This window comes from Heptranchias perlo, chromosome 10 (assembly GCF_035084215.1).
Source record: "Heptranchias perlo isolate sHepPer1 chromosome 10, sHepPer1.hap1, whole genome shotgun sequence".
Taxonomy (NCBI): Eukaryota; Metazoa; Chordata; class Chondrichthyes; order Hexanchiformes; family Hexanchidae; genus Heptranchias; species Heptranchias perlo.
In genome coordinates this window covers 65,181,167-65,202,373 of record NC_090334.1, presented here as the reverse complement: position 1 = coordinate 65,202,373, position 21,207 = coordinate 65,181,167, and the positions used below count along the sequence as shown (strand labels likewise).

At 44.9% G+C, this 21,207-nt stretch overlaps 1 protein-coding gene across 1 annotated transcript in view; it reads left to right on the top strand.

The window, feature by feature from the left end:
* si:dkey-87k14.1 (leucine-rich repeat transmembrane protein FLRT2) overlaps positions 1-15,405 on the top strand; it is a 58,587-nt gene extending 43,182 nt beyond the window's left edge. Inside the window, exons 3-4 of the mRNA XM_067991964.1 lie at positions 8,640-8,957; positions 9,295-15,405. Coding sequence (XP_067848065.1) covers positions 9,735-11,714 — 1,980 coding nt within the window. The 5' untranslated portion in view covers positions 8,640-8,957; positions 9,295-9,734 and the 3' untranslated portion in view covers positions 11,715-15,405. The remainder of the gene's footprint in view (positions 1-8,639; positions 8,958-9,294) is intronic.
* The last annotated feature ends 5,802 nt before the right edge of the window (positions 15,406-21,207 follow it).

Below are 21,207 nucleotides of genomic sequence, written 5' to 3'. Positions count from 1 at the left end.
CCCACATCACTCCTTCCACCCTGCTGGACGGCAGTTTGGATGACCTGTGTGAGACCTTGCAAGGCCACCTCTAATGTATCTGTCAGCCTGTTTATGGCGGCAGAATGTTGCTCACCCTGAATCCGAACAGCCGTTGTCAGGGCCTGGATGGACTCAATGTTGAGCTGTGCGTGACGCTCGAGGGAGGCTAGCCTTTCCTCCACCGCAGACGTTCCCGCACCTACCCGCGACACTATCTCGCCGATACCCACCTGTACTTGTGCCACCATTGCCCTCATGCAGGAGTTGGACTCCTCCATCAACTGCGCGATTGTGGAGAGTGCGCGTGGCACCTCTTCCAGTACGTCGGCAATGTGCTGGTGCCCCTCGACGACTCTCCTTTTGACTGGTGGCCCCCTGGGTTCAGCATCTGGGTCCGGCTGAGCAGAGCCTGGAGAAGAGTGCTCCCACCAACGCGGACCCTCCGCGGCTGCCCCTGCCACCAGGGTCTGCTCATGCTCACGTGTGCGCGGTGACTCACCATGTGCAATCCCAACTAATTGAGGAGGGGGACACACGAGGTGTGCGTATCTGCGCTGGTGGATGCTTGGCTCAAATGTGACGATGGACCCTCAGAGACCGGCATGTCCTCTGAGGAATTGCCCTCCACAGACACGGCGCTCGTAGACGGCCCTGCAAGAGAACAAAGGGCAATATCAGGCATGTGGACAAATATTGAGGTGCGGCAGATGCCAAGTGATGCTAAGATCATTCACGATCACGAGTGCTGAGTGTCAGCTTTCTGTTACCAGACGTTTCTGCAGCCCCAGCCTCGCCATCCGCCACGGACAGGCAATGCAGCGTGTGGCTGATCTCCAAGGCGTCCAGCTCTGCGTGCGTTACAACCACCTCGTGTGGCGGGTCCCCTCCGGTGCGTGCCCTTTCCCGGGCGTTCTTGCATCTCTTCTCCTGTCAAGGCAAAACACAGATGCGTGATTGAGTGATGATTGCATTGTGAGACGCTTCAAGCATTGGTGTGGGTGGGTTGAGCGTGTGGGAGATGGATGGGAGGATGCGTGTGCCGCATGCCCATCCCATTGTATGGGGATTGGGGTGTGTGGTAGTGTTCGAATGGGGACAGGGACGGTGGGTACGTGCAGGCACGGTGAGGATGATAGTTGAGTGGCTGTGAGGATTGATGCGGGAGCGCTGTGGTGGCAGTGCAGAAGGGGTTGTGAGGTGTTTGAGGTGATGTGGAAGACGGAGTGTGGGAGAATGCGTTAGTGTACTCACTTTGCTGGACCTAGTGAGATCATTGAATCTCTTGCGACACTGGATCCATGTTCTTGTGGTGTTGTCCCTGCTGCTAACCTCCGCGGCCACCTCCGCCCATGCCTTCCTGGTGGCGGAGGCAGGGCACTTCCTTCCATCGCTGGGGAACAACGTCTCCCTCCACCTCCTTACCCCGTCCAGCAGCAGCTGGAGTGAGTCATCAGAAAATCGTGGGGCAGCCTTACCCCTGGGGTGCTCCATGTTGTGCTACTTCTTGTTTGCAGCAGGAGGAGCATTGGTGGACTGCCCCTTTAAATAGAGCTCCACCATCACTCAGACGTCACTGCGCATGCGCAGGCCGCCGGCGCGCAGCTGAGCAGCGGAAAACCCGTAACCACAGGTAAATGACTTCAATTATCCTGTGATCGCACGGGGGACGCACTCATTTCACCAGGCGCGTTACCCACGCACCCGATAGACCCCCCCCGCTGGGAACCCGCAGGCCTGCTAACATCGGGCCCCTTGTGTTTGCATGTTGAAATTTGCATAGCATAATTGCAAGGCCTGAATCTTGCCAATGTAGTGTAATATCAGACCAATCTAAGTCATAAACTGCTTCTTCATTGACATTAGCAAGGCTATATAAAGGGACAAGAATTTGGTGTTTCTCGGAGAGATATTGTAATCATGAAATATACACTGATTATACCATAAACAACAGCTCCAACCCCATTCGTGCAACTTTAGTGACATTTAGAAAAGTAGCAGCTGGACTGACATCCAGAGCAGAAATATAAAAAGGAAATGTGAAACCCGAGCACAAAATGAGCAACCCATAAAGAATGAGCAATATAAACAGTACAATTAAAATGAAATACTGACAGTGATCCCTTCCATTTAGCTCCAAGCGCTAAACCAAAATCTGTTTCAGAGCGTTAAATGGTTGACCTGAAAAACAAATGACAGCATTGATTCTGAGCTGCAAATTGCTCAGACATTCATTCTTGGAAAAGGGCTTTAAAATATATTATGATTATTGAGGTATAGAACCAGAAGCTGTCAATGTGAAAATATATTGTCCATCACACCATGGCGACACCGCATTCAACTGTTTTGACATCAAAATTTAGCACTTTGCTTCTCTTTTTCAAAGTAGTTAAATGCCGACATCTATGTCAAATGTAATTTTACATTTAATTAGGGTATTTCTCCCACTAAAATGAAAGCTCCCAGTTAATATAACAATTGTAATTTTTTTAACGCCATTACATTCTACTACAATTCTTTGTTCCACCAACTCATCGTCTACCCACTATGCCTGTACCCACTGCAACTCCCTCCCTAAATTCCTCCACTCCACTCAAAGCCATCTCATCTTTTGATGATGACTCAATTTCAGTTTCTACACCTTCTCCCGATTGCTGTCCATTATCTTACCCTCTAACCTGTACAGTATTCTGAGATGTTTTTCTTCTGATATGAAGAGCACTACAGAAATGGAAATTATTGTTGATGTTGTACTGAGGCTGAGGTGACAAGTGTCTGGAATGTTTTAAACTAATTAATGCTAGCTTTGATTAGATTTCCATTTAACATCCAACAATTGTAAAGTTTCAGGTTTCTAATCAGAATTCTGTTTCTGTATGTCCTAGTGCACTTTCTCCCCCCCCCCTGCACTTCCAATGATACTTCCATCCATGGAAATCTCTGGTTAGTCGTTTTAAGCTGCCAGGGTGCTTTTTGGGCCAGGTTGTTTGGCTGTTTTGGCAGGAGGGGGAGCAGCATCAAGGAAGGCAGCAAAGACCTGCAGAGAATGCAAGAAGAAAGCAAAGGAGGCAAGGGGGCAGGATGCATTGTAGCATGCGGGTTATCAGGAACTGAACATCATACTTGAACCTCGCAGTGTGTAAGGTGGCTGCGTTTCAACAGGAAGGCAGTCACTTACCTGTGCCTTCTGTTGCAGTGAAAATTGGAGCCCAACATCAGGGCATGCACTGCGCTGCACGGCACTGCCTATGGTAGTGAAGGTCATTGTGGCTCTAAATTTTTATGCCTCTGGCTCCTTCCAAACTGCATCTAGTGACAACAGCAACATCATCCAGTTTGCTGTGCACACAGTCATCCAGCAGGTCACTGATGCACTGTTTGCAAGGTGCCAACAGTTCATCACCTTCTACACGGAGGCTGACAAGCAGGAGGAAACAGCATCGGGATTTGTGAGCATTGCTGGATTTCCGCAGATGCAGGCCAGCACAGATTGCACGCACGTAATCCTGCATGCTCCCCATCAGGAACCATCTCAGTTTCTCAAATGGAAGGGCTTCCATTCGCTCAATGTTCAACAACTTACTTGTGACCACAGACTTATGCAGGTCTATGCCCAGTTTCCTGTCAGTAGTCATGACGCTTTCGTACTGCGCCAGTCCTGAATACCCCTCTGTTCCACCTAGACCATCGGGTGGCAGGCTAGCTGCTGAGGGATAAGGGCTGGATCATGACTCCTGGTCAGAAATCGGGCACAGATGCAGACCGCTGATATAATGAGAGCCATGCGGCCATGGACAGACCATTCGAGTCCTGAAACAACGGTTCTGCTGTTGGCACAGCTCAGGAGGGATCCTTCAGTACAGCCCAGAGCAAGTGGCAAGATTCATTATCATTTGCTGCAAGATCCACAATCTTGCCATCCTAAGGGGAGTTGCCTTTGAGCTGCTTCAGGAGGAAGGGATGAAGCAGGAGGTTGAAGAAGGGGATAAGGAGCCGGACAATGCAAAAGAACAGCACAGTGCAACAGTACTGCGAGCTGCCAGAGCTGGAAGGCAGCAAATTATTGAGGATTCTCCCGAACAATTCTTCCCTTGTCCAGAGCACCAACACTTCCTCCTTCAATTTAGTGTGTCAGCCGTGACTCAGTTGGAAGCACTCTCGCCTCTGAGTCAGAACTTGTGGGTTCAAGTCCCACTCCAGTGATTTGAGCACAAAATCTAGGCTAACACTCCAGTGCAGTATGGAGGGAGTGCTGCACTGTGGCAGGTGCCACCTCTCGGGTGGATGTAAAAGATCCCATGATACTATTTCAAAGAAGAGCAGGGCGTTCTCCCCAGTGTCCTAGCCAATATTTATCCTTCAATCAACGTAACTAAATAAAAAAACAGATAATCATGTTATTATCTCACTGGCCTTTGTGGGACTTGTTGTACACAAACTAGCTGCTGCATTTCCTACATTACAACAGTGACTATAATTCAAAAGTAATTAATTGGCTGTAAAGTACTTTGGGATGTCCTGAGGTTATGAAAGACCCTATATAAATGCAAGTTCTTTCTTTCATTCATTCATTCGCCGGTCTCTGAGCTGGTGTGTGCGAATGTGAGGTCAATTGACGTCTCTTGTTGTGCAGTGCTGCCCTCTGCATCGTCATCGTCTTCTGCTTCATGAGGGCTGATTGGAGCTTCTGGAGCTGAAATAGGGAAAAAAAGGACAAGAGTTAGCATTTAGTGGCATGGATAAGCAGAGACAGAAGGTTGGTTTCTGAAAACAGCAGCAATTTGTCATGCATCACGTGTAAGGATGGCATTTCTCCTCCAGCCTCACCAGATGCCATTCTCCTGATGCACCCCCTGCCCTTGATGTCCATCATCTGGTCTTCAAGTGAGGACAGCACATGAAGTGTGGCCCTCCTCCTGGGGCTGCCTGCTATTGCTTGTGACCTTGCCCTGCAAAAAATAAGGAAATGTGTCAGTGTTAGTGTAGTGAGACGTTTTGAGGATGTGCTTGTTAGGATAAAATAGAGTTGCTGGTGTGTGAGAGGCCAGTGGTTTAAGGAGGTGAAGGGACCAGTAGTGAGGAGAGTAGCAGGTGCAGTAGGAGCAGAAGAAGGTGGAGTGAAGTGTGCTGCCGTGATTGGAGGAGAGTGATGGGAATGGGGAAGGAAGGGTAGTGAGTGCTGGGGCAAGGCTAAGCAGAGAGTAATGAAAGAAAGAAGAACTTGCAATTAGTGTCTTTCACAACCTCAGGACGTGTCAAAGCGCTTTACAGCCAATTATGTATTTTTTGAAGTGTAATCACTGTTGTAATGTAGGATACGTGGCAGACATATTGCACACAGCAATCTCCCACAAACAGCAATGTGATAAGGACCAAATAATCTGTTTTTAAGTGATGTCAGTTGAGGGATACATATTGGCCAGGACAGCAGGGAGAACCCCCTTACTCTTCTTCAAAATAGTACCATGGGATCTTTTACATCCACCTGAGAAAGCAAACAGGGCCTTACTTTAACATCTCATCCAAAAGATGGCATCATCCAACAGTGCACCACTCCCTCAGTACTGCAGTGGGAGCGTCAGCCTGGATTATATGCTCAAGTCTCTGGAGTGGGACTCAAACCCACAACCTTCTTGACTTAGAGGTGAGAGTGCTACTCACTGAGCCACCTTTAACACCAATGAAAGAAATGAATTAGGAGGCTTACCTTAGGTATCCTGGTGAGGTCATTAAAAAAATTTTTGGCGTTACAGCCACATCCTGCGGGCGATGCGTCTGCACTTACGCTCTGCTATCTCTGCCTACTCGTTTCCGACAGCTTGCCTGTGTATCTTCCCTGTGGATAGAACGTCTATCTATCGGCCTGTTACAAAATTCACTTGACACTGCCTGCCTTCCCCTGCTTTGCAAACGTGCTCAATGCAGCAGACGCTATATTTGTTGCAGCATACGCTTTTCTGCTGACCGACGTTTGGCTCCAAGACTGGAGTTTCGGGGCAATCACACCTCGGCTGATTCAGAAACCGATTCTGCCCGAAATGTCCACGAGAAAGTAACTAAAACCTCTTTTAAAAACAAACTTTTTTTTGTGCAAATAGGCTTCCTTCCCATTCAGAGAGCCGCATGTCTCGAGTGCAAGGGCTGTCTGTTACCTTAATCCGCCGCTGGGTATGTTTCATCGGCTCTTAGACAAGCAGCACTTGGGAACGAGGTGATCTGCCGAAGAATGTGCCCCAGAGTCGTAACTCCAGCTACAGAGTGACATTGGTGAAAGTGACATCGGTGACAGTTACTTGTGACCCTCAATATCCAGACTCTCCTGCCTCCAGGAAGATGCTCGGGAATTAAGCAGCTTGGGAAAGGGATAATAAATCTTGACCAAACAACAAATTGAACCGTTTCAGTTCTTGCGGACTTCGACATGAGCATTTTCACAACGCCCTAAGACGCTGTTACCGTCCTGCTCCCAAACCAATGCATCGCTGAATAAATCTGGGGCGGACGTGATCTCTAATACAGTCCTGTCTTTATTGTATTTTGATTCTAAAAATGCTGTGCTCATTGTGGGAAAACTGCCTTAGGCTGGGTGCTTCTGATAAAGAACACACAATGCTGAACATTCAACATCGCTAGCACAAGATAAACCACAAATAAACAGTAGGTCTGCCCACAAAGCAATGAGGCTTTGCCTTAAACTCATAAAATCTTTTAAAGGGACCCGTGAACAATAGAAGCCATTTTCACACCAAAGTGCACACTAAATTCACCAACACCTAAAGACTCTCAATATCCATCAATGAGATTTTCCCACCCACCCTTTCCCTTAATGTAGTTTGTCCCTCTCACAGAACCAGTCTCAGTATTTGTTCTTGCTTATTGAGCACTTCTGTTTTTAGGTACTTTTTTGTCTCTCTCTCTGTGTGCAGCATGTCAATGTATCTTTTTGTGTGTTCGGTTGGTTTGTGAGATTCAAATCATTACGACAGCTGCGGTTTGCAACGCCTTCCATTCGTGCAAGTTCACTGCACAGTAACTGGCTGACTCTTCCTGTGCAGTACTGCCACCTCGCTATAACCTGCTGCATCTGCTACCGCGGCATACCAGTACAGGCACACTTGCCACACGTTAACCCTAGCGCTACCCTGCTGCCCTGAAAGGCGTTTCTTTTTTAACATAGAAATTTCCTGGCTGCACGCATCTGTACTGGAAGACACTGAGAAGTGCGACGGATAGGGAGTTTAAATCTTTCTCTAATCACGAATAGGTACAAAAAAAAACTAAGGCGGAGATTCGAGGGGTTTACGTGGTGGCCATGCAGAATTCCGCTGTTACAGTATGGGTTTGGAGAACTGCTCTAGTCACTAGGATCTTAACCCGAGAACAGCAACGCGAATCAATAGCCAGGCCTTCAGGTGATGTAAGGTGTTGAGCATTATTCACAGTCAGGTCATAGGACTTCCTTAAAAGTTACTGCGAATATGAGAAACGCACAAATTTCACTGCAGTTCTGAGGACTGGTGGTTGCATGGAATTGAATTATTTGAATAAATATGTTCAAAGGATCCAACATACAAGAAAAATAAGACCCCTCTAGATTATTTTTATTAATGGTGCTCGCTGAATAATCAGTCCAAGAATGAATTATTATAATACAGAGTAGCACAGCATGTCTGTGACCATTAAAGGGTCAGAGACGAGAACATTTGTGAAAGAACAGTTCGATATTTTCATGGTGTTCACTCAAAGGTGCAAGTCAATCTTTCTCTCGGGCCACATGCAATAAATATAGCCCAGCCAAGTCCTTTAAAAAATAAAACACAACTAAATGGTTGATTTGTTCCCATTTCGTTGTTTCTGTAAAGGCTGCAAATAACAGTCACAGGCTGCATTAGAATCGGTCAAAAGCCCCGGGCATCCTCCGTTGAATAATGATCAGCGATTGATAAAGGAAGATCAATGGTCCAATTCATAATCAACTTTTTTTTTGGGTCTAACCACAAGCATCCGTTAAATACTTTTGTTACTAATTCAGGGAGCGTCAGATTGCAGCTGACTGCCAAGCAAGCCTTGCGCAACTGTTAAGTTTTTAATTTAAATTTTAAAAATGGAACAGTTAAACCCATATTTTAAATAGTTTCATCAGCTATTTCCTGGCGAGATCAAGGTCAGGCAAAACAGGGAAGGGGGCTTTACTGCTTCTCTTGGCCAGGCAAGAGGGGGAGGTAAAATAAAATACAAGCAAGAGTGGTTGGTTTATCGAACAACTCCACAGTTTGTCAAAGGAAAGACTGGCCAGGGATGTATTGAGGAGCTCAGGCGTTCGGCTACTGCCAGGGGAAGCTTTGTTGCGAGAGCCTTCCTCACATGGCGAGAGCGAGAGAGAGAGATGGGAGGGTCTGTGTGAGAGAGAGAGAGATCGCTGTCAGCTGAATTCATTACTGTAAACATCTCCCAGGAGTTTTAAGAGGGAGAGGGAAGACTTACATTAGCAATAAACAGTCTGATCAGACGCATCATTACTGGCATATCATTGCGTGCACCAGGAATACAGGCTGGGGCACAGAATGAGTAATAAGTGGCTGTAGCTTTTTTGCCTAACGTATAAATCCTCTCATCTCTAGAAGCGACACCACGGCAGAGGCGATACTTGAGGGGCTCCGGTGCTTTGAGGAGAGCTAAAAAAGAAGAAAAGAGAGAGAGAGAGCGAGGGAGTCGAAGCATGGTCAGAGTGGTGAAGCAGAGCCCTCCACTGGGCTGAGCTGCGTTGCTGTTCAGTGATGACAGAACCCGAGTGGAGTACAAGCAAGGAGTCAACCTATACCAACTACTGGGACTGTGCTACACTGTCTAAAGCAAGATTAGCCATCAAACCAGGAAAACCGTGAAGGAGAACAAAAGCAAAGGATGGCAGAGGCACAGAATTGGACAACAACGTAAAGGTGGTTGTAATTCTATTTTCTGTTTTATTTTTAAAAAAACAATTTACATTTTATACTGTAGCCTGATTTGACTTTTGGTGGTAATATCTATTTCTTAAATCATAGTCAGTCTCAGGGTTGGTGGTTTTATTTTTCTCTCTCTTCTGTACTGGGTTTTTAATAGTCTTATTTTATTAACTGGCATTGGAGTAAGCTGAAGGCAGTTAATGGTATACTGACAGCCCATAGATTTCTCCAGCAGAGGCAGCTCTAGGTTGAAAAATGCAGCTCAGAGAGTCTGTGAATCCAAATGAACTGTTCATTTATTTCTTGTGTGTGTTTTTTTTTAATGGAATAGGATTCTAGATGTACAAGCCGAGCTGAGATGACACCCTTTTCTGATTTGGAGCAGCAGTGTGTGACGAAGGGACTCCAGATTTAATAAACCCACCGAGTGCTGCTGGGTTGTGTGTGTGTGTGTGTGTATATGTACGATTTCAAATTGCCAATCACCAGCGAAAGCAGTATGTGATGTGCTTTAGTTATCACCGAGTATCCTGGTTTAGATGGAAGAATTTGCAGAGAGCGACTCTAGTTAACAAATTGCTGCTTCCACTATTAAGGCAGAAAAAAAAAACGCACTCAAGGATTATTCTCACCAGGCACATATACCGTTTCTCCTCCTAAGTGTTTGGATGAAGCAAGTACCGGCTTTATATTCACAGGAGCTGCCTCTGGCTTTGTGGATTTTTTAACCGCCTGCTGTTTTACAATTAGAATTCCTTAATTGTTAGAGTGATGGGAGTGTCACGGACCAGAGTCTGTTTCATGGACTGGATTACTTTATTGCATTTATGGATTATGTTTCTATTGGGACTGTGCGCAGAAGTAACTGGGGCGGAATTTTGTCCTTCGGAGTGTCGTTGCGATAAGAAATTTGTTTATTGTAATGACCGAGGCTTGACATCAGTGCCTGCTGGGATACCAGAGGGCGCCGCTATTCTCTACCTCCAAAACAATGTCATCAACAATGCTGGATTTCCTCTTGACTTGCGAAATGTGCTCTCTGTTCAAACAGTATACTTGTATGGCAACGAACTGGATGAATTTCCCGTGAATCTACCAAAAAACGTGAAGGAGCTCCACTTGCAGGAAAATAATATCCAGACCGTCTCCAGGGAAGCCCTCGGCCAGTTGCAGAAACTTGAAAAGCTACATCTGGATGACAATTCCATCTCAACCGTTGGCATCGAGGATGGCGCTTTCCGAGAAGCTGCCAACCTTAAGCTGCTGTTCTTGTCCAGGAACCATTTGAGCAGCGTGCCGATTGGGCTACCATTAGGGTTAGAAGAGCTACGGCTGGACGAGAACCGGATCTCCACCATGTCGGAGCTAGCCTTTCAGAATCTCACTCTCCTTCAGCGCTTGGTCTTGGATGGGAACCTCCTGGCTGACAAAGGGATTTCCGAGGGAGCCCTGGAGCAGCTGGTGAAGTTAACCGAGCTCTCGATGGTGCGGAATTCTCTCACTGTTCCCCCGGCGAACCTTCCAGGTGGCAATTTGGTGAAACTCAGTTTGCAGGAGAACCAAATCAATCAGATTCCAGTCACCGCCTTCACGCAACTGAAACAGCTTGAAAGGCTGGATCTTTCCAGCAACCAGCTCCGGATGCTTGTGAAAGGAGCGTTCGATGGTATGACCAGTTTAAAACAGATTCTTTTGAGGAATAATCCCTGGTATTGTGACTGCAACATAAAATGGGTGACCAAATGGCTGCAGTCACTTTCGTTTTCTATAAATGTGCGTGGGCTGATGTGTCAGGGGCCTGATAAAGTCAGGGGAATGGCTATAAGAGATCTGAATATAAATCTAGTATCCTGTCCAATTGCTACTACTGCTCCTCAAGTTACACCCATCCCCTCTGCCCCCTTGCCTTCTGTTGTGGCTACTGTCGTTTCTACATCTTTTATTCCTGCTACCAATGCCTCCGTTCTTCCCTTCGCACCAGTGTCGACTGCTCTTGTGCCTACAGGAGACAAAGAATTCGCAGACTCTTTGCCAGTTGGCCAATTGCGACTCGCAGTTCAGTTTGTGAATGACACGTGCATTCAAATCAGTTGGCTGGCCATCTTTGCGGTGACAAAGTACAAAGTCACGTGGGTGAAACTAGGCCACAGTTTAGTCGGTGGCATTGTGCACGAAAGGATAGTTAGTGGGGATACGGAGCAGCTGAGCTTGCTGAATCTGGAGCCCAAATCTACCTACAGGGTGTGCATGGTTCTGCTGGACGCCTCAAATAACTTTCACCCCAAGGAGGATACAGTTTGTTCAGAAGCCACCACCAAGTCGTCGTCTTTTAATACGAACATGGCCTCGAGTCCCGAGCAAGCGACCCAGCAGGACCTGAACTCCCCTTTGCTGTTGGCGGGGCTGATAGGGGGAGCAGTGATCGTCGTACTGGTTGCCCTGCTCAGCGTTTTTTGCTGGCACATGCACAAAAAGGGGAAGTACAATTCACACTCGTGGAAGTACAATCGAGGACGGAGGAAAGACGACTACTGCGAGGCTGGGACAAAAAAGGACAACACAATTCTTGAAATGACTGAGACCAGTTTTCACATAGTCTCATTAAATAATGAACAAATGCTTAAGGAAGATTTTAGACTGCAGTCGATATACCCTCCAAATGGTGAGATTAGTTATACAGACTGCCACACCAGAAGCAACAGCAGATACTGTACTAGTGGGGCTCCAGATTTGGAACAATGCCATACATGACCATACAGCATAAAGACACTCCAGTTATAGGACTTTCTAGAATATATTTGTGAAAAATTGTCCAGACAGGTTGCGTCTGCCTACTGTGTAATTTATACAGTGTAAAAAAATGCTATCTTTTCTATTACAAAAAATAAGTAGCAACAATTTTGTAATGCAGTCAAGTGATTTTAAAAAAAAGGTTAAGTAAGCTGTATAGTTGTTGCTGTACAATCAAGGCCTATGTTCATAAATGAAATGTTTTTTTTACCATATGGTGGAATTTAATGACGTAGTTTCACAATTGGGGTTTAAAGCATCTTCTGAACAGTCACACTGGCACATAATTTAGAAACCAACAAAAATTGACAGTTAATCTGATCTTTCTCCTCCCCCCCCCCCCCCCCCAACCCTGTTTTCTCAACTTCCTGCCCTGAAGGAATTTGTCTCCTGCTGTGGTCTAGTTTTCCCGTCATCGGCAGCCTTCCTGTACCTCACCCCAAATGGCCATATTGATTTGTGACCCTAAAAAGTGAGTGCCACCATATGGCCTTGGAGGGCATCATAGCCAAGCCTGAGCCTCTTCCCACCCAATGCCCACCTACTTTCCAGCAGGGGTCACTGCATAGCAATCATGAGTGGTAGCCTTAGATGATTTTTTTTCTCCTCCATCTCTAGCCCAGGGGCACTGTTACCATTTTTAGCACCCTAACCAATGGCCCAGCTCGGACCAACTAACTCAGCTGAGACTGGAAGTTGAACCTGTGACCCATGACTTAAAACCACATCACACATCTATCTAATAAGCCATTGCAGGAGTTTAATCTGATGTTTCAATTGGCTGTTCAGTACTTTCAGTATACTGTACATACAATATAATGTGAATTGGCTTTTAGCAGAGATCTCCTTAGAACACTATAAAAGCTCCAACCTTTCTTTTTATTCAAAGCTGTGATTAGATTTCCCCCAACAATGATTAAATCAATCAGTTTGTTAGATTCTGAACTCTGCATCAGTCAATATTTAATACATTTGAAGAACGTAGTAGTTTCATAATAATGAGGACCGAATCCATGTGGAATGCCTTTGCTGCAATGGCAGCTTACAGCACAGTTGTTGATGAACAGGAAAAAAAAGTAAGGTTTAATCTCAAACTGCATAAAGTAATTAATTCAAAGAGTGCACACCCCTCACTTTTGATGTGTTAAAAGTTTGTTGAATTTTTTTGAGACTTGGCAGTTTTCAGGAACATTAAAAAAAAAGATTAACAGCACTTTTGGCCCAGAGTTGCCTAACCATGGCAACAGTGAAGAATTAGGATGTCAACTCATGGACCAACTTGGTGCCTGTGAAACTAATCGTATAGGAAGATCGAAATTGTAATAAAATTACATGAACTGATCAGCATTCCATAGGGTCCCCCACAGGTAATATGAAACATTCACATCTCCTCCATTCAAATGGAAGCCATTTGTTACATTTCACACCTGTCGCACAGATAAATGGGCTACAGCTGTGGCGCCCAATTATTTTTATAATCAGATATCCAATTGATTGTTGGAACAATTGCCTGAATGTTCAGCTACGTTATATTTTCACAAAAATGGCACCACTTCTTAGTTTAGTGTGCAGATGATAGCTTTCACAGGAACATGTTGTTGTTGCACTGAATGAATCATGCCCAGATCATTCAGATTGGCTGGTTTGCAGCTAATACTTTTTTCTTTTAACTGAGGGTATTTGTTCATTTCTCCCCTTTTGTCTCTGCCTGTCTTGCTGTGCCTTCCATGCCACAAGAAGGATGACCTGCTCCCCCCCCAGGACCTCTGCCAGCTCTGCTGTGTTGGCAGCTGCGTGCGGCGGATGTACATGAGGGCAGCCCGAGGGGAGGGTGTAAACTTCACCATGGCATGACCAAGATCAGGAGCTCGCCATGCATAAGCACAAGCTCACCAACGTACCATTCCATGGCGCCCCTGCCAGAGATCCAACACTTTGGGCTGTGTGCCACAGTATCCCTTTTAGCTGACACAAAGGACAGCTTGTTAGCTGAAGAATCAGACTCCATTTTAGTGGCCATATTAAGGACACTGCATTAATACAGTATTCTGTACAATGTCTGAATGATAATGATAGGTAAATATTAACACAGTACCTTATCTTGGACATACTGATGTTGCTGACAACTGAAGGATTAGCTGTTCACTTAAGTTTCTGATGATTATATGTTTAATCGATTCATTCAATTAATCCACACAAACGTTGACCCCATTGAGAGGTTCATTCTTTATTTCCTCCACTTGGCAACAGAAAGCTCTGAAGTTGAGCCAGTTTTGGGAATAAGCAATATTGGTAAACAGGCATTACATCCAAGGAGAACAGAATAATAATAAAAATCCAGATCCATTTTTTAAATGCCTACAGCAAGAATGCTTAAAAATCAAATGTACTAAAATCAACCACTACTTTTGTAATACAAATGTCAGTACATGTTTGTGTAAATGACAGTGTAAAAATATTTTGGTTTAACTTTCTTTTACTTCCAAATTTTCCATAGTGCAAGGAACCAAAGTTCATTATCTGAAACCCTCTTGGTGTATCATGTATGTGCCTTGAATTTAAATCATAATGTTAAGTCCTTAAAACCTTCTCATTCTCCCCTCTCCCTTTTTTTTGCAGAGAATGTATGAATACATTAAAGAAACAAAGCTTTTATAAAACAATAAACAGCTATGAAAGTCGAATATTTAAAAAAAATCATATGAATCATTTTAATTTCAGGTAAAGATGACCCTGTGACCATTATGTTCGTGTAGCCTTTGAGTTCTCTTTGGTTATGAATTGTTACGGAAGCAATGAATATCCCCTTTTATGAATTATCAACCACTTTTTACCACTTTAATGTGCTTCTAAAAACAAAAGACTGAAATGATTGTGGGGTTTTTTTTGAATGAAAGAAAATACTGTTTTTTTTTGTAATTTAAACAAATACAGTGACCAAGTAATTTATCTGTGAAAGCAAGCATTTTTGTGGAACAGCACACAATAGCCTCTGATGCGGCTATGCCCCTTTTAAAAAAAAATACCTGAACATTTATTGAATTGGACAGCGTTACCTTATACAGTGCAGTACATTCCTTTAGATCCAACATACTAGGACCTAGTGACAATAATTAACAACCAGTTAATCCTTATTTTCTAACAGACCAATGCACTGCTAGCTTTTTATTTTTTTACATAGCTGCTTCGGAGCCAATGTTGTAATAAAAATAAAACCTTTCAAAATATTTTTTCTACTGCAAAAGTGAATTTAAAAAAAAAACTTTTTTTTTTACAATGGGTGAAAAAATACCTTTCTGGACCATAGGGTGTTATAGGGAGCAAGGTCACGTGTACTCAATTTTCCTGTTTAGCCTTATCTTGATCAGAAAATCTCACATTGAAAGTGCAACAGTACATTTTATGTTTTGTATATATTTTTGTCTTGTCAAGGTGGGAAAAAGAAATCTCATGCTTTATATATAAAATGGCTACTTGGTGTAACTTATAATAATGCACAGATTTACTTGTTATACTGACAGGTTGCAGATTCCAGAGATACTCTGTACCTCACTTGCATATTCCTTACTTTCAACAAATTCTCTGTATTTCTAAAACATTGTTTGAAGGATGTCCATAACCAAAATACAAAATAAAGTATGGTCACAACGTATACAGTACTGGCATTAAAACAGCTTTACGTTATTCGGAATAAACAGAAGATACTGAATGGGTAAGGCTTATGTATTGTTGGTCACATGATATCAGAAGCTAGCAATTCCACTGCCTCCAGGACTTTTAATGCAAAGTTGAGCAGCAAATTGTACCCTGTAAGTAAGTATAGAGATACATGGGAACTGTGGATGCTACAACGCAACAAGTAACTTGCCCTATAAACAAGTGGAGGTATAGCACAAGGCACTAGTCTGATAAATGGCTTCAGTTTACATATTAAACTGCAAGAACAAAGCCTCTACTGTTTGTGTATTATCTGAAAATAGAAGATTGAATTGTTACCTGTACTCATCTGTCACCGATCAAGTATTTTTTATATTATGCCCCCAAAAATCTATGAGCTGTGATCCCAATTTTTTCACCGATATCTTGCAGTGCTGACCCTGCCAGAATTTGCAGGGACAGTGATATGGCATTGGATTTGCTTGGGGCTTGTGAGTGCCCATGCCACTACAGGTGAATCTTTGACAATTGCCTGACCCATGCCACTAGAAAATCCCTGTTCATTCTCACCATCAAGGGGAGGGTTGTCCAGATCTTCACCGAGAGCCGAAGCAGCTCCTCCTCAGTTCCCCCGTGTTTAAGAGGACAGACACAAAATGAAGTTCCTTTCCTTCCCTGGCCTGGGCCTCCCTCCCTCCAGTAGGGCTAACTTGCTCCTTCTGGAATCTAGTATACCTCATCTCTCTTGGTGTACCGGCCTGCTGAGGTGCAGAAGCAGGAACTCCTACTCTTTGACCTCTGACCCCTGAGGTACCTGACCCCAGCTCTTCCCCCTTGGTGTCACTGGCCTTGTAAAGGATAGGCAGAAATTCCGCCCTTACAGGGCTGTGAGAAATGCTGGGGCTTTATTTTAGCACCCGCGATCAGGTGCATTACTGGCGGGGGGTGTGCTCCGAAAATCGGGGATTCCCGGGGCGGGTCGGGAGCCCGGCTCCAACCCGCCCACTTCCGGGTTTCCCACTGACGCGCTGACATGCGCACGCAGCCCCCGCATGTGGGACTCCCGCCGGCAATTAAAGCCAGCGGGGTGCCACTTAAGCTATTTATCTTGGTATTTCAGCTCGTTTACAGACCTGATTAGTGAGATATTTTAGGAGGGTTGGGATTTTACAAACAACTGGGACTATTTCCCGCACTCTCAGTTCAAATGGACGTGTTGCAGCCATCAGCCTGTGGCAGCTGCAAAGGTCCATTTGACAGGTGTTGGGGGGGAGACCCTCACTCATTGCAGGAGGCCACTCTGTCACCTTGGACAAAGTTTGGCCTCCACCACCCTCCTCCTAACAATAAAAGTCACCAACTTGCACACTCACCCCGGTGTCCAGACACATGTACCTACCTTGCGGACCCTCTCAGATGTACATGTTCCGGATGGGGGCCGCCGTAGCTGCAGTCATGACCTCCTCGGAGGGTGAACAGCATCACCAGCCTCGCTGGCCACGCCGTCCACCTCTGACACGTGGAGCTCCACAATACAGTGCTGTGACACATCCACCTGCACTACAGGAGGGAGGGCTACCGCAGAGAGAGATGCGTCGCAGAGGGCACTACCCTCGCCACAGGGTCCACAGACCGAGGCTCAGCTTCCTGGACCTCTCTGAGCAGCAGTGCACACGGAGGCTTAGAGTTATTCGACATGTAGTTGTGAACATCTGCAGCCTCCTTCATGCCGAGCTGCTCCCGGCTGGCCCGAGCACCATCTTCTTACCTGTTGCTGTCAAAGTCACCACTGCCCTCAACAACTTCTCCTCCGCATCCTTCCAGGGTGCCACCGGGGACATTGCCGACGTCTCTCAGTCGTCTGCGCAAAAGAGCCCTGCAAATACACCTACACCCACTCTGCAGTGACACAATGGGTGGCATCAGTTGTGGGTCTTCATTGTGATCCTCAGGAAAGGGCATTATTGAACAAACCAGACAAGATTCGCAAAGACGTGGCAGTAGTGGTGCCAATATAATATGTGATGTGAGTTGATCAGAAATTCAATATAAGTAAAAACCATGACAAACCCTCAAACACGCCTGTGCATCCCCTTCATGCTCACGACACCTTTGCCTTACGCTGCCTACTGCACATATGTGATGCATGCCCTGTGGCTGCAGCACTGGTAGTGGCAGGTTGAGTGAGGCTGACTGTGAAAGAGATGCATGAGAGGGTGAGTATGAGAAAGAGCCATGAGATTGTATGAGGATTGGGTTGAGTGGTAGTGGCGGGATGAGTACTGGCGAGGTGAGTAAGTGCAGGTAAGATGAGGATGAGGTTTGAGTGGGTATGAGGGGTGATGTGACAGAGTAGTGTTGGCAGTGCAGAAGGAGATGTGGGGTGGGGGCGGTGATGTGGCAGACGGAGTGTAGGGGAATGAGTAAGTGTACTCACTTTCGCTGACCTACTTAGGTCATTGCAGCACCTCCTGCACTGTATGCAGGTGCGCGATATGTTGGTGGTGCAGGTGACCTCCTCTGCCACCTCGAGCCAGTCCTTCTTGGTGGCAGAGGCAGGCCGCTTCCTCCCGCCCGCCGGGGGGGGGAAGTTCTCTGTCCTCTCCCTCCTCCTCACCCCATCCACTGATACCTGGAGTGAGGCATCATTAAACCTGGGAGCAGCCTTCCCCCTGGGCTGCTCCATGCTGTAATTTTTCCTATTTCTTGCAGCATCAATCAGTGGAGGACTGCCCCTTTAAATAAAGCTCCTCCAGCTGACAGACCTTACTGCGCGTTCTCAGTCCGCCCGACGCGCAGATCAGCAGCGGGGAACCCGGAACAAGAGGTAAGTGGATCCAATTAGCCTGCGATTGCACGCGGGGGGCAGACTGGTTTCACCGGGCACGTTACCCACGCGCCCAATTGCCTCCCCCGCCGCGAACCCGCCGCCCTGATAATATTGGGCCCCTGGAGTTGTCTTTTTCCTGTATCTTCCCCTGGAACTCCCATGGAAATATCTTTTAAGCTCAGCAGCCAGTTCTTTGTTTCAACCTCTATTGAATGATGATGCAATATGGTAGAGGACATCAATGAGAAATTGGGTTACAATGCAAAATAATGCTGGGCTTCACAGAATATTGGGTTATTTTGGTCAGGATATTAAAAGGAATTCAGCCTCCTCCATATATCAAGCAAAAGCACTTAGTCACTTACATTGAAACCCAGACTGCATCATCATTTGTAAGATGGGACACAATGGATCTTTTTGTTGACATTTGATTATTCCCAGGAATTTTTTGGTGCATTGAAAATTGTAGAAATGTACAAATAAATGCATACTTCTGTAAATTCTATTATAAGCTATACTTTTTACTCTGAGGGGTATTTACTATCCAATGAAGGGTACATATATTCTTTATTTCTGTTATATCCCTCTCAGAGGTACTAACAGATAATTTGCCTCTTCCAGACCACCAACAGTGCTTAATTTAATATTTTTTTACCAATATTCTTTCATTCCCCCCACCCTCTTCTCAAGGTGCTGACTCATGCTCAGGTACAATTCCACGGGTGCTGGCAGCTCTCTAGTACATTTTCCTAGTAGCTGTTCTTCATGTTGAAAGCCTTGACAGACTCCTTTACCAGGGAGGGAATCACAGTCATGCCCAATCTTGCCCTCATCACATTTACACAGGAACAGGAATCCTACAGTGTTTTAAATCCCTCTCCCTAATCAAGGACACTGACATCAATTGTAGCACTTCCACGACTATCCTGGCTGAGATCAGCTAACTTGAGCACCATCCAGAAATTGAACTTGGCACCCTTCTAGTTTGTATGACTCAACTGCACATTGACCAATACATTGACCCACTGATCCATGGAGCAGGGTTAGGAACGAAGGAAGGTTGATGGTGCTTTCTTTGTTGTTCTACCAGGAACTGTGTGACTGCACCCAACTGACTGTTCCCTGTCAGAATCTCCTCCCTGTGGAAAGATGCCTCACCTCCACTTGGTACTTCTTTGTGCTGCACTGGTCATATATGACTATTAAGTTCAATGTTATTACTGACTAAGTATTTCATACACATTCCTGTTATGAAAGGTATTTTCGAGGGATCAACAATGAAAGATTGTTTCTGCTGATTAACAAGTTGGTAACAAGGGGACGTAGACCGAGAATTCTCATTACAAAGGGAAAGTTAGAAAAAGAACATTTTCGCACAAAGGATTATTAGAACAGGGGATGTGTTTGTAGCAGAGGCTATAACATCACTTAAAATAAAATTTGAGAAGCACTTGAAAAGAAGAATGGAAAAGAATAGTGGAAGGGCAGGGAAATGGGATTACAGCAGATAAAGAACTTGCATTTATATAGCACTTTTTGTGACATCACAATGTACATCACAGCCAATGAAGCACTTTCAAAGTGAAGTCACCATTGTAATTTAACAAAACATGGCAGCCAACTTTGCACACAGCAAGGTCTCGCAAACAGCAATGCGATAAATGGCCAGATAATCTGTTTTAGTGATGGTGGTTGATGGATAAATGTTGGCTAGGACACTGGTGGAATCTCCCTGCTCCTCTTCAAATAGTACAGTGGGATTTTTTACATCAACCTGAGAGGGGAGATGGAGCTTAGTTTAATATCATCATACAGTCCCTCAGTACTGCACTTAAGTATCATTCTAGATTATGTGCTCAAGCCCTGGAGGTAGGTTTCAATCATAACCTTCTGACTCACAGGCAAGAGTGCTACCACTCAGCTAAGGCTGACACTTAGATAATACGATAGCTCCAATTGTAGAGTAATGTACAGGCATGATGGCTCGAAAGGCCTCCTTCTATTGTTGAGCTTACTTTGGTTCTATGATATGCGAATCAAGGCTAGTTGTAAAGAACTTTCATGTCTTCCCCAATTTAGAGAAATTAATAGTATTCCACTATATTTCTACAGATTCATAGCCAGAGTTTTTTGATCAAATCTAGTTTCTCGAACAGTCACAACACCACAGGATATTGTTGTGTATGGGCTCATAATTAAGGGGAAATTTTCCATTATGATGCTCCCAGCGCACGCAGGGAAACTGGACATCCCAGCCTGTGATTTTCCATCCATTATCAATGGTCTGGGCTACACCATCTCCCAATGTATTCTCCCAAAAGGTGCTGGGGACACCAAAATGGAAAATTACCCCTTAAACCTACATTATTTTCAATACATTAAGCCTTCACCAGGGAACATCAAGAGACAGTTTGTTATCATCTGACGAAAAACCTTACAGTTTTAATCTAACTATACACACAGATAGGAGCAAACAGAGCAGTACTTTCGGAATATACCGACTATAGTGCAAAAATAATATTCTTCATTTTCAGTTCTTACTGAAGTTCAGTAATAAATTCCTAAATTTTAAACTTGCTCAACAGTTGTGGACTGATTTTCATCCAAAATTGACAGTGCTGCCAACAAAAAGAGCTAAGGCCAACTGCATGGCAAAGTAATATGGAGCTCAGTTGCTCTCAAAAAAGGTGTACTTTGCTTTTCATCCTCATTTGTCTTTCTGCCTTGTGTTAAAGTCATACTCTGTGATGAGGCCACACACTACTTTCCAGAAATGGGAAAGAAACAATTTAGACTCAATTACAATCATTTAAAAATTGAATTTGAATAAAAGTATTAATTTTACCTTCAAATGTTTTTCTTTTTTTCTGAGTCTTTGGCTGAAGATGAATTAAAATTAATTATTATTTTGCATTATTTATTAATACAGTATCATTTCCATTTAGCTCAACCAAATTGAACCTAACA